Raw genomic sequence first — 22,445 nt, forward strand, 5'->3', positions numbered from 1 at the left:
ATTTTCCTGCCTCTTTTGAGCCATAATACAGAGTGCAGAAGCTTTTGCCAAACAAACAGCCTTGAACTATAACTTCTCGCAAACCTAGCCCGACTAACTTAAGTGAGAGAAAATCAGTGCTCTCATTCTAGAGCCTGAGAGATTTGAATGTCGATTCCATTTAATAAATAGGTGCCGATAATGTCCGGTGAAGGTGCGGTAACAGCAATGATAATGAAAAATTTGGCACTGCAAGCACAATGATTTCTAGTGTCCAGCCATCTACACTTGCATATGTTAGTCCATGTGTTTGCTGGCTTGATTATGGGCTTGTAAAATGTGTGTTAGGAGGTCGCGCAAAAATTTACAGGTGAGGGGCTTAGCCACTTGCACAGAAATGTACTTAGCTGCAATAAATAGGAGAATTATAGAGTATTGCATTTTAGGATTCTGGATTAAGACATTAATGTTAAATGTGATCTTAAGAGAGCTCTCTGACTGTTGACAATGATCTCATAATAAAAACCAATCTAAAATAATTGTGCCCCAAAGTACAGAGCACACACATTTCAGTCTCTTGATATAAATGGAACATGTAATCAACACAAAAAGCAAATTTACTTCCATGCCAGTGGATGACACGCAAGTGGACACATTTTACCTTCCCTGCAATCCGAGCGCATGGACAAACTAGCGTGACCTACATATGGACGTGTGACATGTCTCTAAATAGTTTGTCAGTCCCAACAAATACAGAGCATCTACAAATTGATTATTTACTACAAAATGATCATTATTTCTTTACTTTTTTGGATTGCATCCCAGGGATTGCTCAGCCTCCTCCGCCTGCACATTCAGACATGCATGGCCTCAATAATAGACCTGCATGCAGCCACACACACACAGGCACAGGCACATGCATATGCACGTACTCATGCACATACACACACACACGTGTTCAAACTTGTGCATTGCTGTTCTAACATGCCCCATCGTGACTCCAAAAAAAAAACAACCCGTGTGCTTTATGCAACAAAAACAGTCCCGATTTCCCGGTGTGAATTCTTATAAGCAGGTATTTGGGCGTGTGCAAGAAGGATTTGGTCAAAGTGCATGTTTTACTTGGTGACTTATTGCAAATATCACCGAATTTGCCGCTGAAATGTGCAGGCGGTGCCCTCCACGCACCGCATAAATGAGAAATAGGAAGTGGCCAGCTGCTGTCCATGCAGATAAGAGTTCACTGCAAATTTTCTATTCTACAGGTTGGGGCGGAGGGGCGGGGACGTGGTATAAATACTTGCGTGGCGTGTGTTTGACGTGACACCCCACACCCCACCCGTCATGGTAGACGAGAGGCCGACGTCACCCCGCCGGCGGAGGAGTGGGTGACTTCTGTTATAATATACATGAAGGGGGAATTGAGGAGGGGGAAAATGAGAAGATCGTCCGGAGGGGAAGCGGCGACAACACGTTGTTCTCTTCCCCGCATCCCTGCGCCGAGACGCGGACGCTTTTCGACCCGACGAGGGATTTAAACGAATCGGGATGCTACGTGACGCGGGGCTTTCTTTCTTTGTGTTTTTCTATCTCGGAGCGGACAGTAAAAAGAGAGATAACTGTACTGTATCCCCTGCTTAGCGGATCGGAGGGAAAGTCCGCCATATTCCGCCTCACCACGCCCGGGAGTGGAGCCGCTGGAAAACACAGGAGACCGCGGGCCCCCCCCCACCTCCACACCCACTCACCGCCACCCTCCCCGGGCTGCTCCCATCATCGGACGGCGGAACCGAACACGGCATTTTTGTTTCTTTTTTTAGCCGATCGGAAGGGGAAAATAACAACATCGAAGAGCTAAAAAAGAGAGACGGGGTGGCCTGACAAGGATGGCAACGCTTAACCAGATCCCACACGGCGTATCGGAGGATGTGTCTTAGAGGGATCCGGTGATCGCACGCCGAGAAGGAAGCGCGGATCACACCGGAGATCTTCCGCCCTCCGGAGACTTTGTTCCGGAGGAGGCCCCGGGGTGGTGGTGGAGGGGGGTCAATCATTTCTCAAATATCAAATTTTCCTCTCCACCACGATTCCCGTGTTGGTGTTTGCTTCCCTGGAAGCGAACACCGACACAGCCGCTCGCAGGGGCCTGCGTGGGGACCCTACCGCAGGCCTCCGTCTCCCTCCTGAAATCTGGAGGAATCAGTAAGAGCGAAACAGAATTAAACAATCGAGTTTAAGGGGGTGAAGGGGGAAAAAAAGGAGGGAGAAATGACCCTGGAGTCCATAATGGCGTGTTGCCTCAGCGAGGAGGCGAAAGAAGCCCGGCGGATCAACGACGAGATCGAGCGCCAGCTCCGCCGGGACAAGAGGGACGCACGCCGGGAGCTGAAACTGTTGCTTCTCGGTAAGCTGGAGGGGGATGGAGAGGGTGGATTTCCTCCTCCCAAAAAAAGAAAAAATAACATCTGTCTGGCTGCTGGTGGTGATGGTGGGGGTGGTGGTGGTGTGGGGGGTGTATTAACGGGGCTTCTTACCTGTGGGAAATAGGGGGAGTGGGTGGAAGAGTGACTCCCAGTGCGCTGCACAGATTGGCAGGTCAGCAGAGGTATGATGTGTCGCCTGGTCAGGCCTTTTCGTGTGTGTGTGTGTGTGTGTGTGTGTGTGTGTGTGTGTGTGTGTGTGTGTGTGTGTGTGTGGACCCACATGATTTGAATAGCTGGAATTGGTTAAGTGCTCCAGGAAACAAATGCAAACCATTCAACTTAAAAGACCTTAACTCTTTTTTTTTTTTTCTTTTCCTTTTTATCCCATTCATACACCGAGATCATCTGCCGGGACCCCTCAAGGGCCCGGGCAGGTAGTGGGAGTGTGTCACAGCAGAGCCATAGGGGCCAAAGTCTACCACTTTATTCAGAGTAATCACTTTCGGCTTAACGCCAAACTCTGGCAATGATTATATCACGGATGTCAAGGTTGGGACAGTCGCTGTCCTGTGAAAATAAGCGATGTGTTCAATGGCATTCTCCCGCATCATTCACGGCGATCCAGAGAGATATGGCTAGTGTAAAAAGATATTTATCCGGGCTAGGCGTTCCTTTTGAGGTGAGCAATTTCTAAAAAATTGAATCATAAAAGCACCACTTTGATTCAAAGGTTTTGCAGAGATTTCTGGTAGGTGTGGATTTGTACAGTCATTATGCAGAAATCTGAGAATATCATATCATTACTCACCATTTTAATTAGGTTTTTCACAAAAAGCCCATTAGACGCGATGGCTGCAGTTAGGGTTTCTGACCTGGTGTCTTCCTCTCTGCTCAGCCTGGGACCATGAATCATTTTCATCCATCACAGAGTTTTAATTCCAGAGGGATGTTTTTAACAGGGTTGAAGGTGCAAGTTTTCCCCATTTCCTGCTCTCACATTCTAGAGAAATGAATCCTCCATAACAGGATTTGAAGGAGCTGAGTGCTACCTCCTTCCTTGTTAAATATGGATAAGCATTTGTGTTGTTGCTGTTGTTGGCCGCTCCTAATCTCTTTTAATTCCCAGCAATTTGCTCGTTTTGCAAAATACGTAAACAACTAAAGTGCCAAATTAAAAAGTGAAGATATGTGAGATTTCGAGAACTGTAAAATAGCATTCATTCACTTATCAGTCATCGTGTGACACAGTAAACTTGTAAGTACATTTACTGTCTAATAAAATAGAATAAGGGATAATATTTTAAGGAGTTTACCAGAAGAGCATGAATTAAAAAGTCTTTATTTCTTTTTGTACGTAAAAACATTTGGACATGTTACTTCAGACCAAAACCGCTTTTAAAGTGACCCAAATGTTGACAATGCCTGTTTATTTACACATGACAAAACAAAGCCACTTCAGCTGCAGCATGTGATTTTTTTTAATCTAATTTCTTTTTTTGTAAAATTCAAGCAAGCTACGGTGATGATCTGTGCTTCTGAGGTGAGATATGTATAAAAAGAAACTAAAAATACAACAGCATCAGCATCCAGAGCGAGCCGCCCTGATCCATCTGACTTTTCACAGACACTGGTTCAGTATTGCAGACATCTCTACGTGTTTGAGTCAAAATATTCTGCCGTGTGCGATTCCATCGCTGTACTTTATTTACAGTGAGACATCCTATCGTTTTAACAGTGAAATAGTGGATCATTCTCAGGGTTAAGTGATTATATACAGTGTTGGGAGACAGAAAAAAAACAGCATAGTCTTATCTGACAGTTGCAAAAAGTGTTTGTGCAAACCCTTAACTGTGGCTCTAAAATGAGCACCCCATACTATCTTTCATGGACTACCTTTAGATAAAGCCTCAGTTGGGACACTGCTATACTGGAATGAAATTTGAGGATATGCTACCGCGGATCGTATCGCTCCATATTTTAAAACTGATTCCTCGACGTGCAGAAAACTGAGCCACGTATTGACCCAAAAGACTTAATGGGTTCCACTTTCCCAGCTGGTCATTAAGATCACATTTAAACGGATAGTCTGCATGTTGTAGGAGCAAACCTTTGTTTGTTCATGGAATCTTAGTAAGCATTTCTCTATCTTGCCATGATGCTCACAACCATCCTCTTGAACACTTTGTAAATTGCTTCATATTGTCCTTCTGTCCCGTTTGTTGATTGAAAGACTATGGTTAATCCATTTGTAATTTCAGCCGAGAAGCCCACTTCCTGTGTCTCATTACACAGAGATATGAGAAAGTGCCTTCAAAGTTTCATTTTTGGAGTTGTAATTATTGTTCTTCAGTTAATCTGCCAGCTAGAATTGACGTTTCAATTTAATCTTTTTTTTTTTTTCATTCAGTTTCAGTCTGTTCAATCTGATCTCTGTAAGGTCGTTTTAAATCGAGTCATTTGCTACAGAAAATGATAAATAGACCCAGGACCTTCTTGTCCGTTTAACAATATGGATCGCTGCCTATGTGAGTGTTGGGTTCCAAGATGGACCTGTGGAAACACTCTTAATAGGGATGATGACTTTCAGTCAAATTAGAGAAGATGTCATACAGTAGATTACAGTACATTTTTTTTCTTTTTCTGTTACAAGAGCAGCTTAACCTGCTGCCATCAGAGTGGAGGTAATGTGATGGTGCATATGAGATAATGGCAAAAAAAAAAAATCAATAAATAAGCCAGTTATCCGTACAAAGTTATAACCCTGAGGAGGAAAGAGAAAAGGGTCCTTTCTTGGTGCTTTTTTTTGGCTGGATTTTGGGCAATACTGTGTCAATGTTAACCTTTTAGTGCCTCAAATCATTAGTAATATACAAGTCTTTACACTGATAACATAATTTGGACACAGTTCAGAGCACTGTGCGCAAAGAATCAAGGAGAAAATGTGATTAGCACATAAGGCAGGAAGTAGAAAATTATTTGAGACAAATTAGCACTATTCGGTCAAGAGTCAAAGCGGAGATTCAAAGGCCTCATATTGAACTCCTTTTTTTAAAAAACAACTGCCAATTATAAAACCCGGGCCTGTGAAGGCAAATGGTCTTGGCTTTTGCAAAATTTGTTGACGGAGCTAAAGAACCCTTTCAAGAGCCAATAAATCTTAGGAACAGGCTGCACCCAGTAATGGTGCACGAGTTAACAGGAGGAAGTTTCACTTTCTCTATATGGCTCTAATAATCCATATGTGTCTACAGTGCCCTTCAACTCTCCCTCGTTGCTTTATGTCCTGTAGTACTCGGCAACTAAACTCAAAATGTTCTTATAATCTTCAACCCTCGCTTATATTCATTAATAATCTGCTGTCAAGCCATAGGGGTTGTGTACAATGACTTGCACACAATACTGCAAATAAGACCGTTGAGAAAAAAATGGGAGGCAGTTAATCCAATTATGTCATGTATCTTATGGCATTTATGTTTGTAATCGAACAGAATTAAATTCCCATTCATTCAGCCTACTCGTATGACTAAAAATACAGTAACAACAATGTTGTGGATTTCCAACAGGAGAAGGAAGGGGTGGTGACTCGTAGGAACTGTGTGAGACACACACCACTTGAAGCAAACTAATGATTCAAAGATGGCGAAGCCTTGAAAATGGCCAGTGGCAACTGAGATTTTGCAGGAAAAAATAATACATGCACTTAAATGCATGGATTCCGCTGGCAACAATGTCTGCGTAATTAAATGAATAATAACCGGCGCAAGATATTCCATGAACAAATGTCAACATAAGGTTTTCTCTGCATGTTCGACCTCATGTTCTTAGTGAGGTCACAGGCAATGCATGAGATTGGCTTTTCCACTGGTAAAGTGTGGATATCTGATAACATTATTTGCTGCACTTCATAGTAATACGTAAATGCTCCATGTGAGTTTTTAACATTGTTCTGAATAACACCTGATGATGTAAGTCTAAAGGGTTATGTGATGCTGGCAGTGATTTCACAACGTGGATTAAAATAAATACAACTTCGGGGCTAATTTTTTTCATATTTATCAAATCCGGGATACAATTTATTTTCTATCTTTTACAAGATAATCCTTAGAAGTTAATATATCCAGTATGGATTAGCAAGAATATATTTCACTACATTTCACTGTCTGGTTACTTTAAGAAGCAAATTTCTGTCCATTAAGTATAAATCATAGATGTTTAAAACATGCATTGACAAGTTCAAATTCTATCTATTTATTGCGAAATTAGGCTTGAGTACTTGAATCTTAAATTTACTGTCAATAAAAAACAAAAAAGATGAGGCTCCAATTTATTCATATGCACGATTGTCTCAACATCAGTCAACATTCAAAACCAACAGTGGCAAATCATTTTTATCCTTTTTTAATACCTTTACACTCAGTGTCTAGAATATTTAGGTTAAGGTTGTTTTGAACACCGTTTATGTATGGGTGTTTAAATGCATGTAAATCCTGCCGCTAATCAAAAGGATTGCTACATTAGGTAATGCGCAATTGTTTTTTTGGGGGGGTCGAAACACTCACAAACATGTTGCTCTATCTGGTTTTTAAGAAATGTTTTATTGAACAGATGATCTTGAAGCTTTAGGAGTTTAGGGAGAAGTTGGCCCCACCTTTTAACAGGCATTTGACAAACACATGGTTGTAATTGTGAGGAGAAGACGAAATATCTCGTGATTCCTCAGTAATTGTTGCCAAGTTATTAGTGCATCCTTCAAAAGTATAGAATTTGACAGATTAGAGTTTGTGTTTATGAAGTCACTTTATATGATTCGCATACATTATAATCAGTTTAACACAGAAGGAGTATTGTCCACAATGTTTGGCTGCTTTTTATATCATCATCACCAAATGCAGACTTCAGCAGCACAGCACTGTTTTAGCTGTGACGACACGATTGCTGGCACATTAATTTAATTTGTTAGGGTTAATGATTTTTTTAGCCACCTGTTCTGTTTTGTGTTTTGTTTGTGCAGTTTGTGTCCAGTCATTGTCCAGTCTTACATCTCAAGTGTAAAAGGAAAAAAGACTATAGACCAGCTGTGCAAAACCAGAGGTGTGTACTGTAGCAGACTGTAAAAGAAACTATGTTGCATCAACTGTGTCTGACAATGCCATAAATCCAAGTCACAAGAGATGAGATTTTCTCTCTATTTGGACTACAAACAGTTTGAATCACTGGCAAATAAACATGGAATTATTATTTAAGAATATCAGTTCTAGAGAATTAATACTGTAAAACAAGAACAAAACTCCAATAGCTTTTCTTCAAAGGGCTGTAAGTAGTGAAAATTAAAAAAATACTGTTGCCTCAGAGTTTTCCTCTGTATACGCCAAGGTAATTACGTTAGAATTAAAACAAGAACACTAATCGGATTTCATGTATAGAAACAGAAATGAAATCTTGCCAGTGTTCTCAGCTGGAACTACACAACCTGTCAGTGAATAACCGCCTGTCTTTATTTTATTATCAAAATGGTTGTTTACTCCCATTTCAAAATACCACTTGGGCTTTTCATGTGACTCATGTCTCCTGCATTATCCCAGCTTTACGATCACTTTAGAAATGTATTTAATTTATCTGCATTGTTTCATCTCTGCAGTCTTGCATTGGAAAACTGTGAGTAGATCTGTCCTCACAGTTTCCATACATTCCAGAACCACCAAAACCAATAAATGCATTGTTTTAACATTTGGTGTTAAAAGCTATCAAAGTACTTACATTCACAATATAGTTGATACAATTCAGAAGCCAACCTTTTTTAGGGATGTTATTAAAACCACAGAAAATGCCTGCAGAATTCGAGTTCTTGACAACCCACCCTCAGTAAAAGCTGTCCCAGTGTGTAATGTGATCCAGTCTGTCTCTGCTGGACTCCAAACTCTCCATCTCTTCTGCAACACAACAATGATCTCATCTTTCGCAACTGAGTAATTGCAGTGTTTTATATAGTTTTATTGTTATCTAACTCTATGCGAGTGGTTTTTGATGCTAAAAATTTTCTCTTGTGAGATGTTCAAAAAGTCGAGGTCATGCAGGATCATACATGGCTGAAAGGTTAGAAAGAGATTGCAGCTTACGCTCTTTATATTTTGGTATTTTCTAAACATACGGATGATGGTACTCAAATGCCTTATAACCTTGTGCCCTATAGCTTATAGTATTAGTGGAAAAAGAAACATTTTTTGAGATTTATTTTTTTGAATAAATTGGAATCCACTCAAACAGCTTAAATGATGATAACACAGAACACACATTTTCCTGGCTTTGAATGCAAAAACTTAGTTGTAGCATGTCAGTGGCAGTTTATCAGGTCAGAGTTGGGAAAATAACTAAAATTGAGTTCAAATAGTTTCTATCTAGGTATGAATTCTGAACACTCCGGGCCATAAAGAGATCAGAACGGTGTCACACAATCAACCCAGATATTTTTTTGCCTGTACCCATTCAACACCCATTGGTACAATTATTTAAGTTTTTGAGATTACACACTGTTCCACTTATCCAGTGTTAAAAAAAAAACGCTCTTTTCTTCATATCTATTATTAGACAGGTTGCCAAAAGGCATTAGCTCTTGTACAGCACTAATTATGATTTTTATATATACATTTTTTTTACAACTAGGACTTACCTTTAAGGTTAATGCATCATTATGAAATGGGTGTGTTTGCGTGTAGGTGGATTAAAAGCAGGTGGTGACATGTTCAAGCACCCACTGCTGTTTAGTGGTGAATAGTGAAAGTCTGTAAATAGAATACGGCAGTGTAATGTGCATTGATATTGGGTAACTAAACTCAGTTGTTATGCGTACGCTACACAGGATACCTATTTGATTATTTGATTCTTAATGTGTTTAAATAGAGTAACATCATCTTAAGATGTAAGTGTCAAATCTAGAATACAGAGGGGCTTCTAAATAAGTTAAAAAAAACATGTTTGAGCATTTCCTCATTGCTCAAAAATAAATAGATACAAATGTTTAGATGAAGGACAGACAACAGTTGTATATCTAGACTCCCATAAAAGTTACTTAAGGCTAAAATGGAACCCATGAGGCCATTGAAATGTAAAAAGACTCACACCCAACCTTTTCGGCCAAATTGACTCAAGAGTTGCAGTGAGGTAAAGTCAGACAGTTCAGTTCAGACAGATGTTGTTCTTGGTCTGACACCCGGCAGGCAGATCCTATTGGGTGAGAATGAACACACTCTGCATGTGTGTGTGTGTCTCTCTTTTCTTCAGTGCAGTCCATTCTTTTAGGTTTTGCCCTTTACTAACCATTTGCCATGACGTTTCTTTACTTAGTGTTCACAATTAGTTGAACTGTTAAACAAAAGGCAGGGGGCTTGGTTTTGGTGGTGGCAAAATTCCCTTAAATTCTAAAGTCAGATTTTATGTTCCATATCTGCCTAAATAACTTAAGTAGGTCGTTTAAGTATCGTTCTTGTCTAATCAGTAACAGAAACAGGTGCTTTCAGCTGAACCCTCAAACGCATCATTTGTGTAGACAAAGCTGAACTTGTTGCAGTGTACATTTTGCTTAGGATGCTAAACTTTTTCCTGGAAATACTGATGAAGCCAAACAGACAGACGATGCCTCTATAAACCAAGCTGTCAGTGAAATTGCAGGCGGTGAACAGACCCTTCTTGTGGTTTGTTTTGGGGCAGTGGCTGAAGGTTGCCTCCATGGAGGCAGCTCAGCACATTCTCATGAAAGTGATATCTACTGAGTGCCTTGAGGGAGTTTCTTTAAAATGGTGCATGCATTTACTCTGACGGGTAACTTGGTTAGAATTTACTGATCTACGTCAATATTCTTGTGAATGAGCAAGACAAACTTTAGCTGTAACTCCCAAGTTATAATGTTTCATGCCCATTTCTGAGATACGGATGGTGAAACTACAGATAAAATATATCATCTGGTCAACCGAATTCCCGCAAACAAAAATAAATGGGCTGATAGTTTCTGCGCCTTTTCTCTGTGTATTTTTTCAGGCACCGGAGAAAGCGGGAAGAGCACATTCATCAAACAGATGAGGATTATCCACGGTGCTGGTTACTCCGATGAAGACAAAAGGGGCTTCACAAAACTAGTTTATCAGAACATCTTCACAGCCATGCAAGCCATGATCAGAGCCATGGAGACACTCAAGATCCCCTACAAGTACGAGCACAACAAGGTAAATGAGATGCTGTCACTGAAAGCCTTCGAGCACGCAGGACCTGAAGCAGGATCCCCGATAATTTATGCATAAAAAAAAAAAGAAATACAAAAAGATGCTCGCTAAACTTTTTTTTGCAAACTGCTTGTGTATTTTTAGAGCCCTGTCTATCTTATTTGGAACAGCCATCCATAATTGTTTCCTGTCTTTTTTGACACTTCCTGTATTCTCAAAGCACTCCAGCATTTGTGTATCTCTTGTTTGCGTGTCTGTTTCCGTGCACCAGATACATGGATGTGCACACAAGCGAACACAGACACATAGGGGAATCTTGTCCTACACCATTCACCCGAATCTGACCTCTCTTTCCTGTCCCTTAAGCTGGTCTGTTTGCATTACCCCTAGTAGGACTAGCCTTAGGGACAGAATCGGACAATAACTTTTTTTTTTTTTTAACCATCCATTTTCTTGCTTTAACTGGTCTAACAGCGTGTAAGTAAACCTGTAGATCAGCAAAAAGTAAAGCATGATTTTGTGAAACAATTATACTCTATCGTGCACACACTACGTGTTGCCTTCCATCGGAATCTAACATTATTTCAACAGAGCGTCCACACGCTGCAGTCCCTTTTGTTGGCGTTTGTAATAAATAGTTCTTTATTAGGCGGTTAAAGGTGAAGAGGGAAACGAGAACATGGAATTGCTGCTTCTCAGTTTCATTTCGTCCTCACTGTCGCAAATCAGTCTGAGTATAATTTAGCACAGTGTGTTGATAATTTGGTATCCAGTTTATGGTTTAAACCCATGCCTTTACCCATCGGCGCTTATCAATCTCCACACATTCTCTACTTTGTATTCTTTACTGCAGAATACGATTAATCCCTTGCGCAGATACAAAAAGTGCATTCGCAACTGTAACAAAAATAAAGGTTTTTACACCCCGGAGACTCTGGCGGAGGAGCGGAGGCACTCTGCGGCTCGTAGTGAGGACCGCTCAAACCCCACGCAGGAAAAGAGGCAGAAAATTTAAAATGGATGTGAATGAACGGAGTTGAAAGAGGGAAGACCGCATGGCCCGAGGTCATTCTTTTAAACTGTTGGGCTCCAGTTAGTGTTGTTCATTCATGTTGCTACAGTAACCCCCTGTGTCTCCTTGTTAAAGTGTCCGCGTGAAACAAGACAGTGTGCGTCTGTGTTGCAGAATGTCATAGATGCAGATACAATTGCACAGTGTAACACTATTTTAACCCCTCACGCTGTTTGGGAGGTTGAGCACATCCACCCAAATTTTGGCTCCTAGGAGAGCATTACAGAGACTTATTATTTAGGCAAAGTAATCAAATACATTCTTAATGTGCTAATCAACCCTCCGTTTCTATTGTTGTTAGTCAGAACAGTGCAAAAAGTTTGACTGATAACGAATATGAAATCAAGATATTTGCAACAAATGATAATAATGATGAAATTAACTTTTATTTATGTAGATTTCGTCTCTGTATTTTTGGCCATTTTACTAATGTATACCGTATTCACAAAGTGGAACAGGATGTGGGGTTCTAAAAATGTCCTCTAAAAAAATCTTACAAAAAAAAAAATTCCTACAAACCCTACAGACGCACTGAGCAGAAATTGATGTCATTATTATTTAAATACAAAATTGAGCTTACAGTTAATTTTCAAACATTTTTTGTGTTTCTTGTACTAGTTTGTGTCTACCATTAAAGCAATACAATGCAATACAAAAGACTGAAAAGTCAAAATGAGAGCGAAAGGAAATTTATGTGGACGTTGACACGACTGTTATCACCGTGTTTCACCAGCGCTCTTTTGCACTGAAACATTAAACTTAAATGGGAAGTGTTTAACTTTTGACAAAGGTTCAGCTGTCATCACACAGGAAGCGAAAATGCCCCTCGTCGAGCGCTCATAGCGAACATCACTCTTCAAAGCTTCTATTATTTCTGCCTTTTCCCCGGGTAAATGTATTTCTTGACAAAAACCAAAACGATTATTTGGGAATTTTATATCTTGCTCTTTGTAAATTTAACAGTCCTGTTTACTTTCTAGAAACTACCATAGATTCGTTTAAGTCAAAGCTTTATAGGTTGTATAAGTTGAAAATAATCAGATGTGCAAGATCTCCATATTCGGACATCCCATCGTGGGATAACTTTGGACTGCAGAACAGGGGAAAAAAAAAAAAAAAAAAAGTTGATCCATGTTTGTTGTTAGTTGTAAACTGTGGAAAGTTTCAGTTAGTGGCTCACAGAATGAAGAAGAATGCTATAGGTGCAGTGAGTTTCTGCCAAAAGTCACCATTGTACGCTCAATAATAGCTACATCGTGGAATATGCTGAAAATATCATCGTCCTAATTGCTCCGTCAGTGCTATGTAAGGAGTCTTGAACAAGAATTCCATGGATAAAGTCACACATCCTCTTGTGCAGCTGCTGCTGCCTCCTCTCTGCGCTACAGTGACACACTTTCTTTCGACCGAAGACCAAACATGGCTTAGACCGGAAAGCACAAAGGTCTTTTAGTTCACAGCAATAACAAATTACATATGCTCCTGAGAAACATCTCATTACATGAATGCGGTTGAGTTACAGTTTCAACATTTAGGAACTTGTTCGATCTTTTGTCAAGGGACACAGGGAAGTTTTAATGGGAATCTGGGGCATCTAAACTTTCCCCTTAATAGGCCCAGCAGGATTTGGGATTTAGATATTTGGTCCAAGTTGAGCCTGGGGCCACAAAAATGTCTGAATATAGAATATGTGAATGAGAAAATAAGTCAGGATAATTAGGGCTAGGTAACCTGTATAGGGAATAATGTTTTAGCTGAACCGTTGAGGTCATTAAAAAGCCCTTTTTGATTCCGTGTTTTCGGTCTCGATCAATCGGTCGGTTTCTCTCCTTTTTTATTTATTTTGTTTCCTCATCCGCCAGGCAAATGCCAACATTGTGAGAGAAGTGGACGTGGAAAAAGTCTCCATGTTTGAGAATCCCTATGTAGATGCAATCAAGAGCCTGTGGAATGACCCGGGCATCCAGGAGTGTTACGATCGTCGGAGGGAATACCAGCTCTCCGACTCGACTAAATAGTGAGTAAAATAGCGCGCAGATACACAGCGGGCTAAGTTACCCGAACCCTGTCGTAATTGGAATTCTTCGTGAGACTATTAAAACAAGGCTGATCATGAATATGCTGTATGTGACTCTGTTCCTGCAGTTACCTGAACGCATTGGACAGGATCGCTGAATCGTCCTACCTTCCCACACAGCAGGACGTGTTGAGGGTTCGAGTCCCGACCACAGGAATCATCGAGTACCCCTTCGACCTGCAGAGTGTGATCTTCAGGTCCGATTCAGATTCCACACGTGCGACGTCGTGGAGTTCGTCCTCAGACTTAACGTTTAAAAATGACTGTCTCCTTTTTTTTTTTTTTTTTTTTTTTTTTTAATAGGATGGTTGATGTTGGCGGCCAAAGGTCAGAGAGAAGGAAGTGGATCCACTGCTTTGAAAACGTCACGTCTATCATGTTTCTAGTAGCACTCAGCGAGTACGACCAAGTGTTGGTGGAATCGGACAATGAGGTGAATGTCAAAATATTTTGCCGAATTAATGCCATGGCGCGGCTCGAGCGCGTCGACCTATTTAACGGTGCCGTCTCTTCATTGTGGTGTGGAAGATGAGTTGCCTCTGCAGCCGAATAGCTCTTCTTTACTCAACATCATTCTACCTCAAGTCCTGCCTCTTTTTTCCCTCGGAAAGCATTTGTAAATGATCAACCGGCTGTTTTAAATATCCCCTTGGGCCTCCTGGTCCTCTTTGTGGTTCATACTATGTAGATTAGCAGGTGTCTACATGTGCTAATATCTTTTTGGTGCATCCCTTTGCTGGTTGTTGTCATTAGACTTGCGTGTCCAAATGTGATGATTGTTTTTAGCATAAATAATTTCCTGTATTACTGGCGATGATATCAACAGCGAGGGAGAATCTAAACCACTGCACATGGCTGCCCTTCTCTCATCTTTGCTGCTCTCCCTCTGGTGTCTTAAAGGTTTTATTAAAATCTCATCTTAATGAATATGAAAAACGGCGGCTTAATTAAGCGATTAACTCTCGTCCTGCTCTCTCTCTTTCCCTCTGTGTCTTTCTCTCCTGTCATTCCACATCCTCCCCCCCCCCCTCGCACATCTCCACACATATTTCCCACAGAATCGGATGGAGGAGAGTAAAGCGCTGTTCAGGACGATAATCACGTACCCGTGGTTTCAAAATTCATCAGTCATTCTGTTCCTCAACAAGAAGGACCTGCTGGAGGAGAAGATCATGTATTCCCATCTGGTCGATTACTTCCCAGAGTATGACGGTGAGTCACAGCGAGACAGGTGGCCCGATGCGCGGCCCGGAACCAGCCCTCGTGTTGTTATCGGCTGATCGTTGACAAACGGGCTCGAATCTACGCTCCAGGCGATTTGCTGCCATGAGCAAAACCATGATGCATCAAATCCTAACCTACCGGTGTACTATAATCATTTCTTCTCTTTAGAATTCACTGGAATATGTGATGTTTTAAGATTTTTTTTTTTTTTTTTTTTTTTTTTGCACAAGTGGCGATTTACAGACGTCCTTGGCCAGACAGCTACTTAGTGTAGCACATAAGTAGTGTAAATAATGGCGGACTATGCATTTCTAATATGTTCGCAATTTAAGAGATGTCACAAGTACTGGCAAGAAAATCATTTTCTGTTATTGGAAAATGTAGAATAGGCTTGAAAAAAGCTATATTTCCAAGACAATGATCCCCTTTTCCTATCGGAGCCTCCTAAAATGGATAACCATGCCAAATGAAAAGGTAAAGATACAGTATTTCATGCATTATATTTATATATATATAATAGCAGACAAGTACGTTTTTAAGATTTCTTATTTAAAGGTACTTTCTTTATTAGTGGTATATTTACTATGGCTATTTAGAAAGGAATGGCATTTGTTTAATTTTATTTATCGATTTGAACAAGATGAATTGATTTGGTAGCTGTAGTTATCACGGCTGCTAACGTCATGTTAGTTCTTTCACCAAGAGGCCCGTCCCTGTCTGTCCCGCTAGTTACTTAATAACCGAAATAATAAGAAATGAAGTAGAAAAAGCACATTATATTCATAAAAAAATATGCACCTGATATAAGATCCAGAGAAAGTTCACTGTTTCACAGTTAAATTAAAAAAAATTGCTTCAACGAAAAATACTATATTCTATCTGAGTTTGACCTGACGTTCACTTTAGTTTTGGCTACTATATCGGTAGTGGAAGAAAACACCACGTACTTAATCACTGATCTTAAATGCAGTTTGATCTTTCCCCTCCCCATTATAGGTCCCCAGAGGGACGCCCAAGCAGGGCGAGAATTCATCCTCAAGATGTTTGTGGACCTGAATCCAGACAGCGATAAGATTATCTACTCTCACTTCACCTGTGCCACCGACACAGAAAACATCCGCTTTGTCTTTGCGGCCGTCAAAGACACCATCCTGCAGCTCAACCTAAAGGAATACAACCTGGTGTAGAGCGGCGCAGGGCCTGGTGCGCTCCCGACACACTGACTGACACAATCTGTGAAAAGATAGATCATATACACAACTATGAAAAAAAAAAAAAAAAAAATCTTAAAAAAAAAAAAAAAATGAATGGTTGCATAATACTAATTTATTTGCCATTTGTTGAATTATTGGTCCCCAAGCGGTGAGCAGTAAATGTTATCTTGCTATTTAATGAGTTGATAAGATGTGTGGAGGATGAGGTCAGGAGGGAGGCTGCTGTTAAATATATGCAGCAACAGACCTCATTTGTTGGCTTTGCGCATTGTGAAGTTTTTTTTGTTTTTGGTTTTGTTTTTGGGTTTATATTTCACACAAAGAAAGAAACTGCTTCGTGAACTCCAGGTTTTGGGGCTTTTTTTTTCCCCGTCAGACTGATTCATCTAAGCTGAAATTATTGCAAAATGCTCCCTCTCTTCTGCCTTTTTTTTTATAAATAACAGAAAGAAAACAAAGGTTTCCATCCCCTTTTTTTTTTTACCCTGCCTTTACCTCCTGGTTCATTCTGAACCTTTGTCACGGGTGTTTTTTTTTTTTGTTTGTTTTTTTTCACCTGTTTGCCCAACAGGAAACGATAACAGACCTCCAAGTGACATCCTCCTTTTGGCCCAAACTGTAAAACAATCGATCCTCGAATTTGACTAGCGATTTCAATTATCCCATATTGATTTGATCAATTATCCTCATCATTGCAATTTGTTGGTGTTTCTACCAAATAGAGCGATTGTGGCCCTGAAAGATCAGCAGCAGTGCAGTTAAACAACCAGTCACTTGACAGAGCACCAACATCGATGTCCGTTCAGAATTTAGTGAGAAACTCGCTTTGAAATGCTTTCTGAGCTTGAAGCGAGGAGGCACGCAGATGCCGCGAGTCACTTTTTCGAAGAGCCAGAAAGAAGCTGTGAGAATCTCGACATTGATGAAATATTATAATGTTCAGTTGTGCCACATAACATTTTTTTTTTGTTATTTTTCTAATGTGTATTGATTGCCAACGCCAAAAACAAGTAGAGCACCAGACTCCACTTTCCGCTGTTTACAATTTCAAATGACATCAAAAGTATTGAAGTAGCAATGAGTGGTAGATCTAATGTCGAGGGAGCTGACTGACACTACTTTTGGATTTAACAGTTTCTGTCAGTTTTTTTTGAAGTATTCAACTTAAATAAATACACCAGATCATATATTCTATGTATGATTTTATGTATTTATTTTTGCAAGCAGGGCCCATGCAGACTTGCCTGCAGGCACTCCTATCGCTCATTTAGTTTAATCTTTGTAATTGCCCAGTAACAGCCTGGCTGTCCTGACTGTTGTAGCTCAATAGCGATGGAGAACACGTCTGACCAATTCCTCCGAAAAAGGACAAATTGTGGATGCTCAGTTCATACCAAACTATGTTTTCTTTCTGCTTTTGATTGGCACTTGATTTGCAATTCTACATCCCCAGTTTACTTTTGATGTTTTTTTGTAAGAGATCCCTTGAACATAAGCCTGAAATTCACATTTATTGAGGCATAGTGCAATTATGAATGCTATGATCATTGTACATACATCTCTCTCTCTATATATATACATATATATCTATATATATGTATATATATATAGATATATATGGCAGTATCTTCGTTGGCTTTGTAATCATTACTTTTTTGGCAGACTGAATGTGCCGTATTGAAAATATGTATCTATGTAATTGTATTGTATGTCTAATGGCTAATTCATTTTGGAAGAAAAATATGTTATTTACATGTTTGTGTTTGTTTTGTTTCCTTTTTTTTTTTTTTAAAAGGAGCATGTACATTTTTTTTTTTTTAATTCTCAGAAAGGAAGCATTGTTCAGCTCCAGAACTGCATAAAGAGTAATATTATTATGCGACAACAGGTCCATTGGTTCGCACCACGTACTTAAAGCAGCGTTTCTGTCACATTTGACTTTTATGAGACAAACTGCACATCGAATCCAATCTACAGGGCTGGTTGTAATAATTAAGTGCTTAACTGGCTTCAGGAAATGAGCACCTGCCATGTAAATTTGATCACACCACACACTCCTTTTATATTTTAGTACATGACAGCTTACAGCTTCAGTGGTGTGCTAATTCTAATTTTCACATCACCACCAAAAACCCATGTGGGCAAAATGTTTTCTCTGATAAGTTTTGCTAAAAATAGGACCGTTTGGCAGGTTATTGTTGCTTAGGTGCAGTTTATTGTGTTTAAAAAACAACAACCCTTTACATAACAAGCAGATGGGATGATTATAGGGACATCTAATGGTTTTTGCTAAAAGATGGAAACTGATCACTCAATATATACCCCCCCCCCGATAAAAACTCACATGCAAAAACAGCTTAATGAATCACTCATTTAACCTCATTAGGACGATACACATAATGGTGCTTTATAAATGTTTTGTATGTTTTGTTTTTTTAAACCAGCTCCATCTCGACGGGCACCATTTCATCAGAACGTGGTGGGTTTATTTTAAACTTAACTTAGGAAAATGACAACGTAGGAATAAATTCACAACAGTTCACATGTACATACTGCCTTACTGAATATGCCGTGCCTCAGAAGTTCCTCGCAAGGCACCTGCATTTTTATGAACATGTAGTGCCGCCGATAACGTCCCACAAGTCAGCTGGAGGATTGTTTGGTTCTGACTAATCGGTCTCCCTTCGGCTATTCTGTGCTTTTAAGAAGCGCTTTTCTCAAGAGCGTAGGTCATGTAGCCGTGACATCAACGGGACATTATTTCCGCAGTGACCTGTAAGCAACACACCTCCCGTCCATTCACCCATGCTGTCACGTCAGATCAGTGTCTTAAAAATCTGTGCCACGGTGCATAAATTCCTAAGGTGACTCATGCACGTCGAGGTGCGCAGGAGGTACTTGCAAAGGTGTAACAATCTGGATTAAAAAGCGCTCGCTGAGCGTTGCTGAATTTGCCTGTGGTTTGGCATCTGTGCGCCGCAGGGCAGGTATCCAACTCTCCCTATGAGGTCCTGTTGTTTTCAGATATTTCAGCTCCAGGCTGAAATTTCTCACAAGGATGGCTGATTCAAGCAGGTGTCGCAGCCAAGAAAGTTCATTTGCGATTTCTTTTTATTGCTCAGTATTCATTTACCGACAGCGGGGCCCGAGACGAACCGAGGTGTTTCTGCTTGGAATAAAGATGGGAGAAAGATTGAACTAATCGGTGTTGATCATCCCTTGTTGTAGACGGTAAACGGTCATATGTGTCTCTGCTGTGGTACCGCCGTGGTAGTTCCCTGTTACTAAAAGGGAAATTCCCTCTTTAAATAATTCACATTTTACATTTAATCCTCCGAGCACACGTTGTCCCTCTATATTGTGAGTCTCGATCGGGAATTCGCGAAGCTAACGTGACACGACCCGGAGTGTGTTCGGCTTGTAGGTTCTTATTAAAGCCTTTTGTGTGGAACGAAATGTTGAAACCATGAATAATACTTCAATTTTGTACAACTGGGAGTGGGTGTTCGCCACAAGTCTTCACTGGCCTTATTTGAGGGAGGGGCATGGGAATTCTACCAAGGCTTGATTTCCCATTTAAGGGAATCTGGCTGGTTTTGACTTATTGACCCAAATTATTGTCAAATCCCTACTGGTTATATTTTATCCACTCCATGTTAAAAATGCAGAGCATTGGTAAACTCAATGTGTTAAAATATGGAAGCATAAGTTAGCAACGGGTTGACTCTCTGCAAGACCGGATAAATGCCTCAGTTTCTTCTCGATATTAAGAAAAAAATGTTATTATGACAAACTTCACGGTTATGTAAAATGTGCCCTATATACCTAAACAACCGTGATGCATTCTTTACTTTTGGAAATTCAGTGATGCGTTTATTCAGTGCATTTTTTTTTTACACCATTCTCATAGTTTTGATCTGGTAGAAATGCACCACAAAATGGGAATAAGACTCTGCCAGATGTCTTAAATCAAACTGTAATTGAACTCAAGTTAGTGCTATAAACCTCTGTTACGCTCTTAAAATGTAATTTAGTGAACACACATCAGAGTTACTTGTAAACTAGAAGCAAAGAAACTATATAAAGAAGCACTGAGCGTGTCAGAGACATATTGCAGAGCAACAAGAGACATCTCAAGCTACCCCTATTTTTTTTTTCACTTCCGCCAGTTATTTCATAAAATGTACATATATTTTTACATGCATTCTTTACTTTGATTCAACAAATTGATCATCGGCTAATATGGTGTGACACCACAAGGCAGTCCCTTTATTTAGTTGTAAGACAGATGACGCGACTGCGAATCACGGAGCAACTCATTCGTCATTTCATCACTTCTGCATTTACAAAGGGTTGATGTTCACATTCTAAAAAAGGCCTTTCAAGAAAAGAAAAATGTAAAAAGCGGTTTCAGATAAGGGGAATAGTGGTGTTGTATCCTACTGCGTTTACGTGATCGCGGCAACCGACAGTTCACACCCGGTCCAACCGAAAACAAACGAAAAAAAAAAACATGGTATATTTGTACTTACTGAGGAAACTGCTCTTACGTTTTTGTAAATGTCTTTGTTGCAAAGCAATCATGATGATACAGAGTGGACTTCTCACAAATGTATGCTGGGAACGTTGTTCACTGAGAGGACAACCATGTGGATAAAAAGACAGTAAACTGCACAAAAAAAAATCCCTTTGACTTCATGTGTTTTTTTTTTTTTTTTTTCTTTTTCTGGGCAAGTTTAGCATCTGAATTCTAACATCCTGCAATGGCTTTGAATAAATGATAGTGATATGTTCAGCACATGAATGAAATACATTCATGTTTCCTTACCAGCATGCTAATGCAAATGTCTTGCTACTCAAAGGTATTACAAGAAAAAGATAATATTAATAATTTAATATTTACAAAAAAAAAAAAAAAACTGTGTTATACCCTCTGACATAATAATTTCTCCTAGATCCAGATAGATGCAGACGGGACACACACAGAAGTCATGAGGTCACTGAATGAAGTGACGAAACAATGATTTTTTCTGGGATCTGCAGGTTTCCTAGACAACGTAAGGTCAAGGTGTAAACTCCAGGCAGAAATGATTGTTTAACTGAGAAACAGACTTTCAAATCCACTTTGAAAATGATCCTGAACTCCAATTTACATTTAAACATCTGTGCTTATTCAGCATTTTTTGAAACTAAACGTCCCACATCTTTAACATTGCCCGAAAGCTCTGCTCATAAGTGCAGTAGCCCTGACACACACACACACACACACACACACACACACACACACACACACACACACTCAGAAAGTGTGTTAAATTAATAAATATAACCTTTTCAGAGTCCAGTTGATCCTACTAGCATCTCTTGTATTGATATTTGTAGTAATATTTATTGATATTGTCATTGTTGTGCTGTTGTGACAAATGAATTCCCCCTATGGGAACCAATAAGTCTTATCTTATCTTATCTTATCTTATCTTATCTTATCTTACCTGGACTACAGGCAGCCATGAAGTCTTCATTGTACAATGCATTCACTGGGGCACACCGCCTAAAAACAATGACAAAGCAAATAAAGATTTTATCATAATTGGGTAAGAAAGAAATATATCCATAAAATATTCATATGTATGACCGATCTTTATGAAATTAGTGCATTTGGTGCATTAATTATGAGAAGTGATGAAAACACCCCGGAAGACATACAGCGGGAAATAAACCTTGAAGTCTGAGCCACACCCAGCTGGAGAAATGTTTTGTTTTCTATCTCTTATTTATATTATTTTTACATTACTTTTCTATTTCTTTTTCTATTTCCTTCAACAAACACTGACACAGCCGGCTCGCCTCGGCGGCTCCGGTCGCCTCTGCTGCCTGCTAGTGGCCGCCGGGAGGAGCCTCCGGTCTGGAGCTGCAGGTTTTCACAGCCTTCTGCACAAAAAAACTCTTCTCTGGACCATTGAAGAAACTAACCATGCAAAAAAAACCAAAAAAAACCAAAAACGCTCATCTGTTTAGCATGTACATTTCATATTTCTATTCCGAAACATTCCAAGTAAGGTGATGTAACTAGTTCTCTAGTAGTATCCTGCTTTGACTGTTAGACGTATTCTCCTTTCTGTGTTATGTTGTTGGTTCTCCGGAGGATGGAGAAGGCAGTGGCAAGTCCGGAGTCTGTTGGGACTCCGGGCAAAATATCAAGGTGAGGGGTTTATCTCAGCAGTTCTCTCCATTGTGTTTTAA

The 22,445-nt window shown here is 40.0% G+C and overlaps 1 protein-coding gene across 1 annotated transcript; it reads left to right on the plus strand.

Annotated features, from left to right (window-relative positions):
- The first annotated feature begins 1,395 nt into the window (after window positions 1-1,395).
- On the plus strand, window positions 1,396-17,956 carry LOC147218318 (guanine nucleotide-binding protein G(q) subunit alpha). The gene is made up of 7 exons (XM_086174394.1): window positions 1,396-2,383; window positions 10,434-10,618; window positions 13,550-13,704; window positions 13,833-13,961; window positions 14,068-14,197; window positions 14,823-14,976; window positions 15,985-17,956. The coding sequence occupies exons 1-7, from the start codon at window positions 2,248-2,250 to the stop codon at window positions 16,173-16,175; spliced, it is 1,080 nt and encodes a 359-aa protein (XP_086030520.1). The 5' UTR covers window positions 1,396-2,247; the 3' UTR covers window positions 16,176-17,956.
- The last annotated feature ends 4,489 nt before the right edge of the window (window positions 17,957-22,445 follow it).

The sequence above is a fragment of the Fistularia commersonii genome, chromosome 26, assembly GCF_037954325.1.
Source record: "Fistularia commersonii isolate RoL2024-O1a breed Wild chromosome 26, RoL_Fcom_v1.0, whole genome shotgun sequence".
Classification (NCBI taxonomy): domain Eukaryota; kingdom Metazoa; phylum Chordata; class Actinopteri; order Syngnathiformes; family Fistulariidae; genus Fistularia; species Fistularia commersonii.

Excerpts from the sequence above, each read along its gene's own strand:
- LOC147218318 (XM_086174394.1), top strand. The coding sequence starts at position 2,248 with ATGACCCTGGAGTCCATAATGGCGTGTTGCCTCAGCGAGGAGGCGAAA. Across the intron at positions 13,705-13,832 it reads CTCTCCGACTCGACTAAATA|TTACCTGAACGCATTGGACA; the intron begins GTGAGTAAAATA and ends CTGTTCCTGCAG. Across the intron at positions 13,962-14,067 it reads CTGCAGAGTGTGATCTTCAG|GATGGTTGATGTTGGCGGCC; the intron begins GTCCGATTCAGA and ends TTTTTTTAATAG.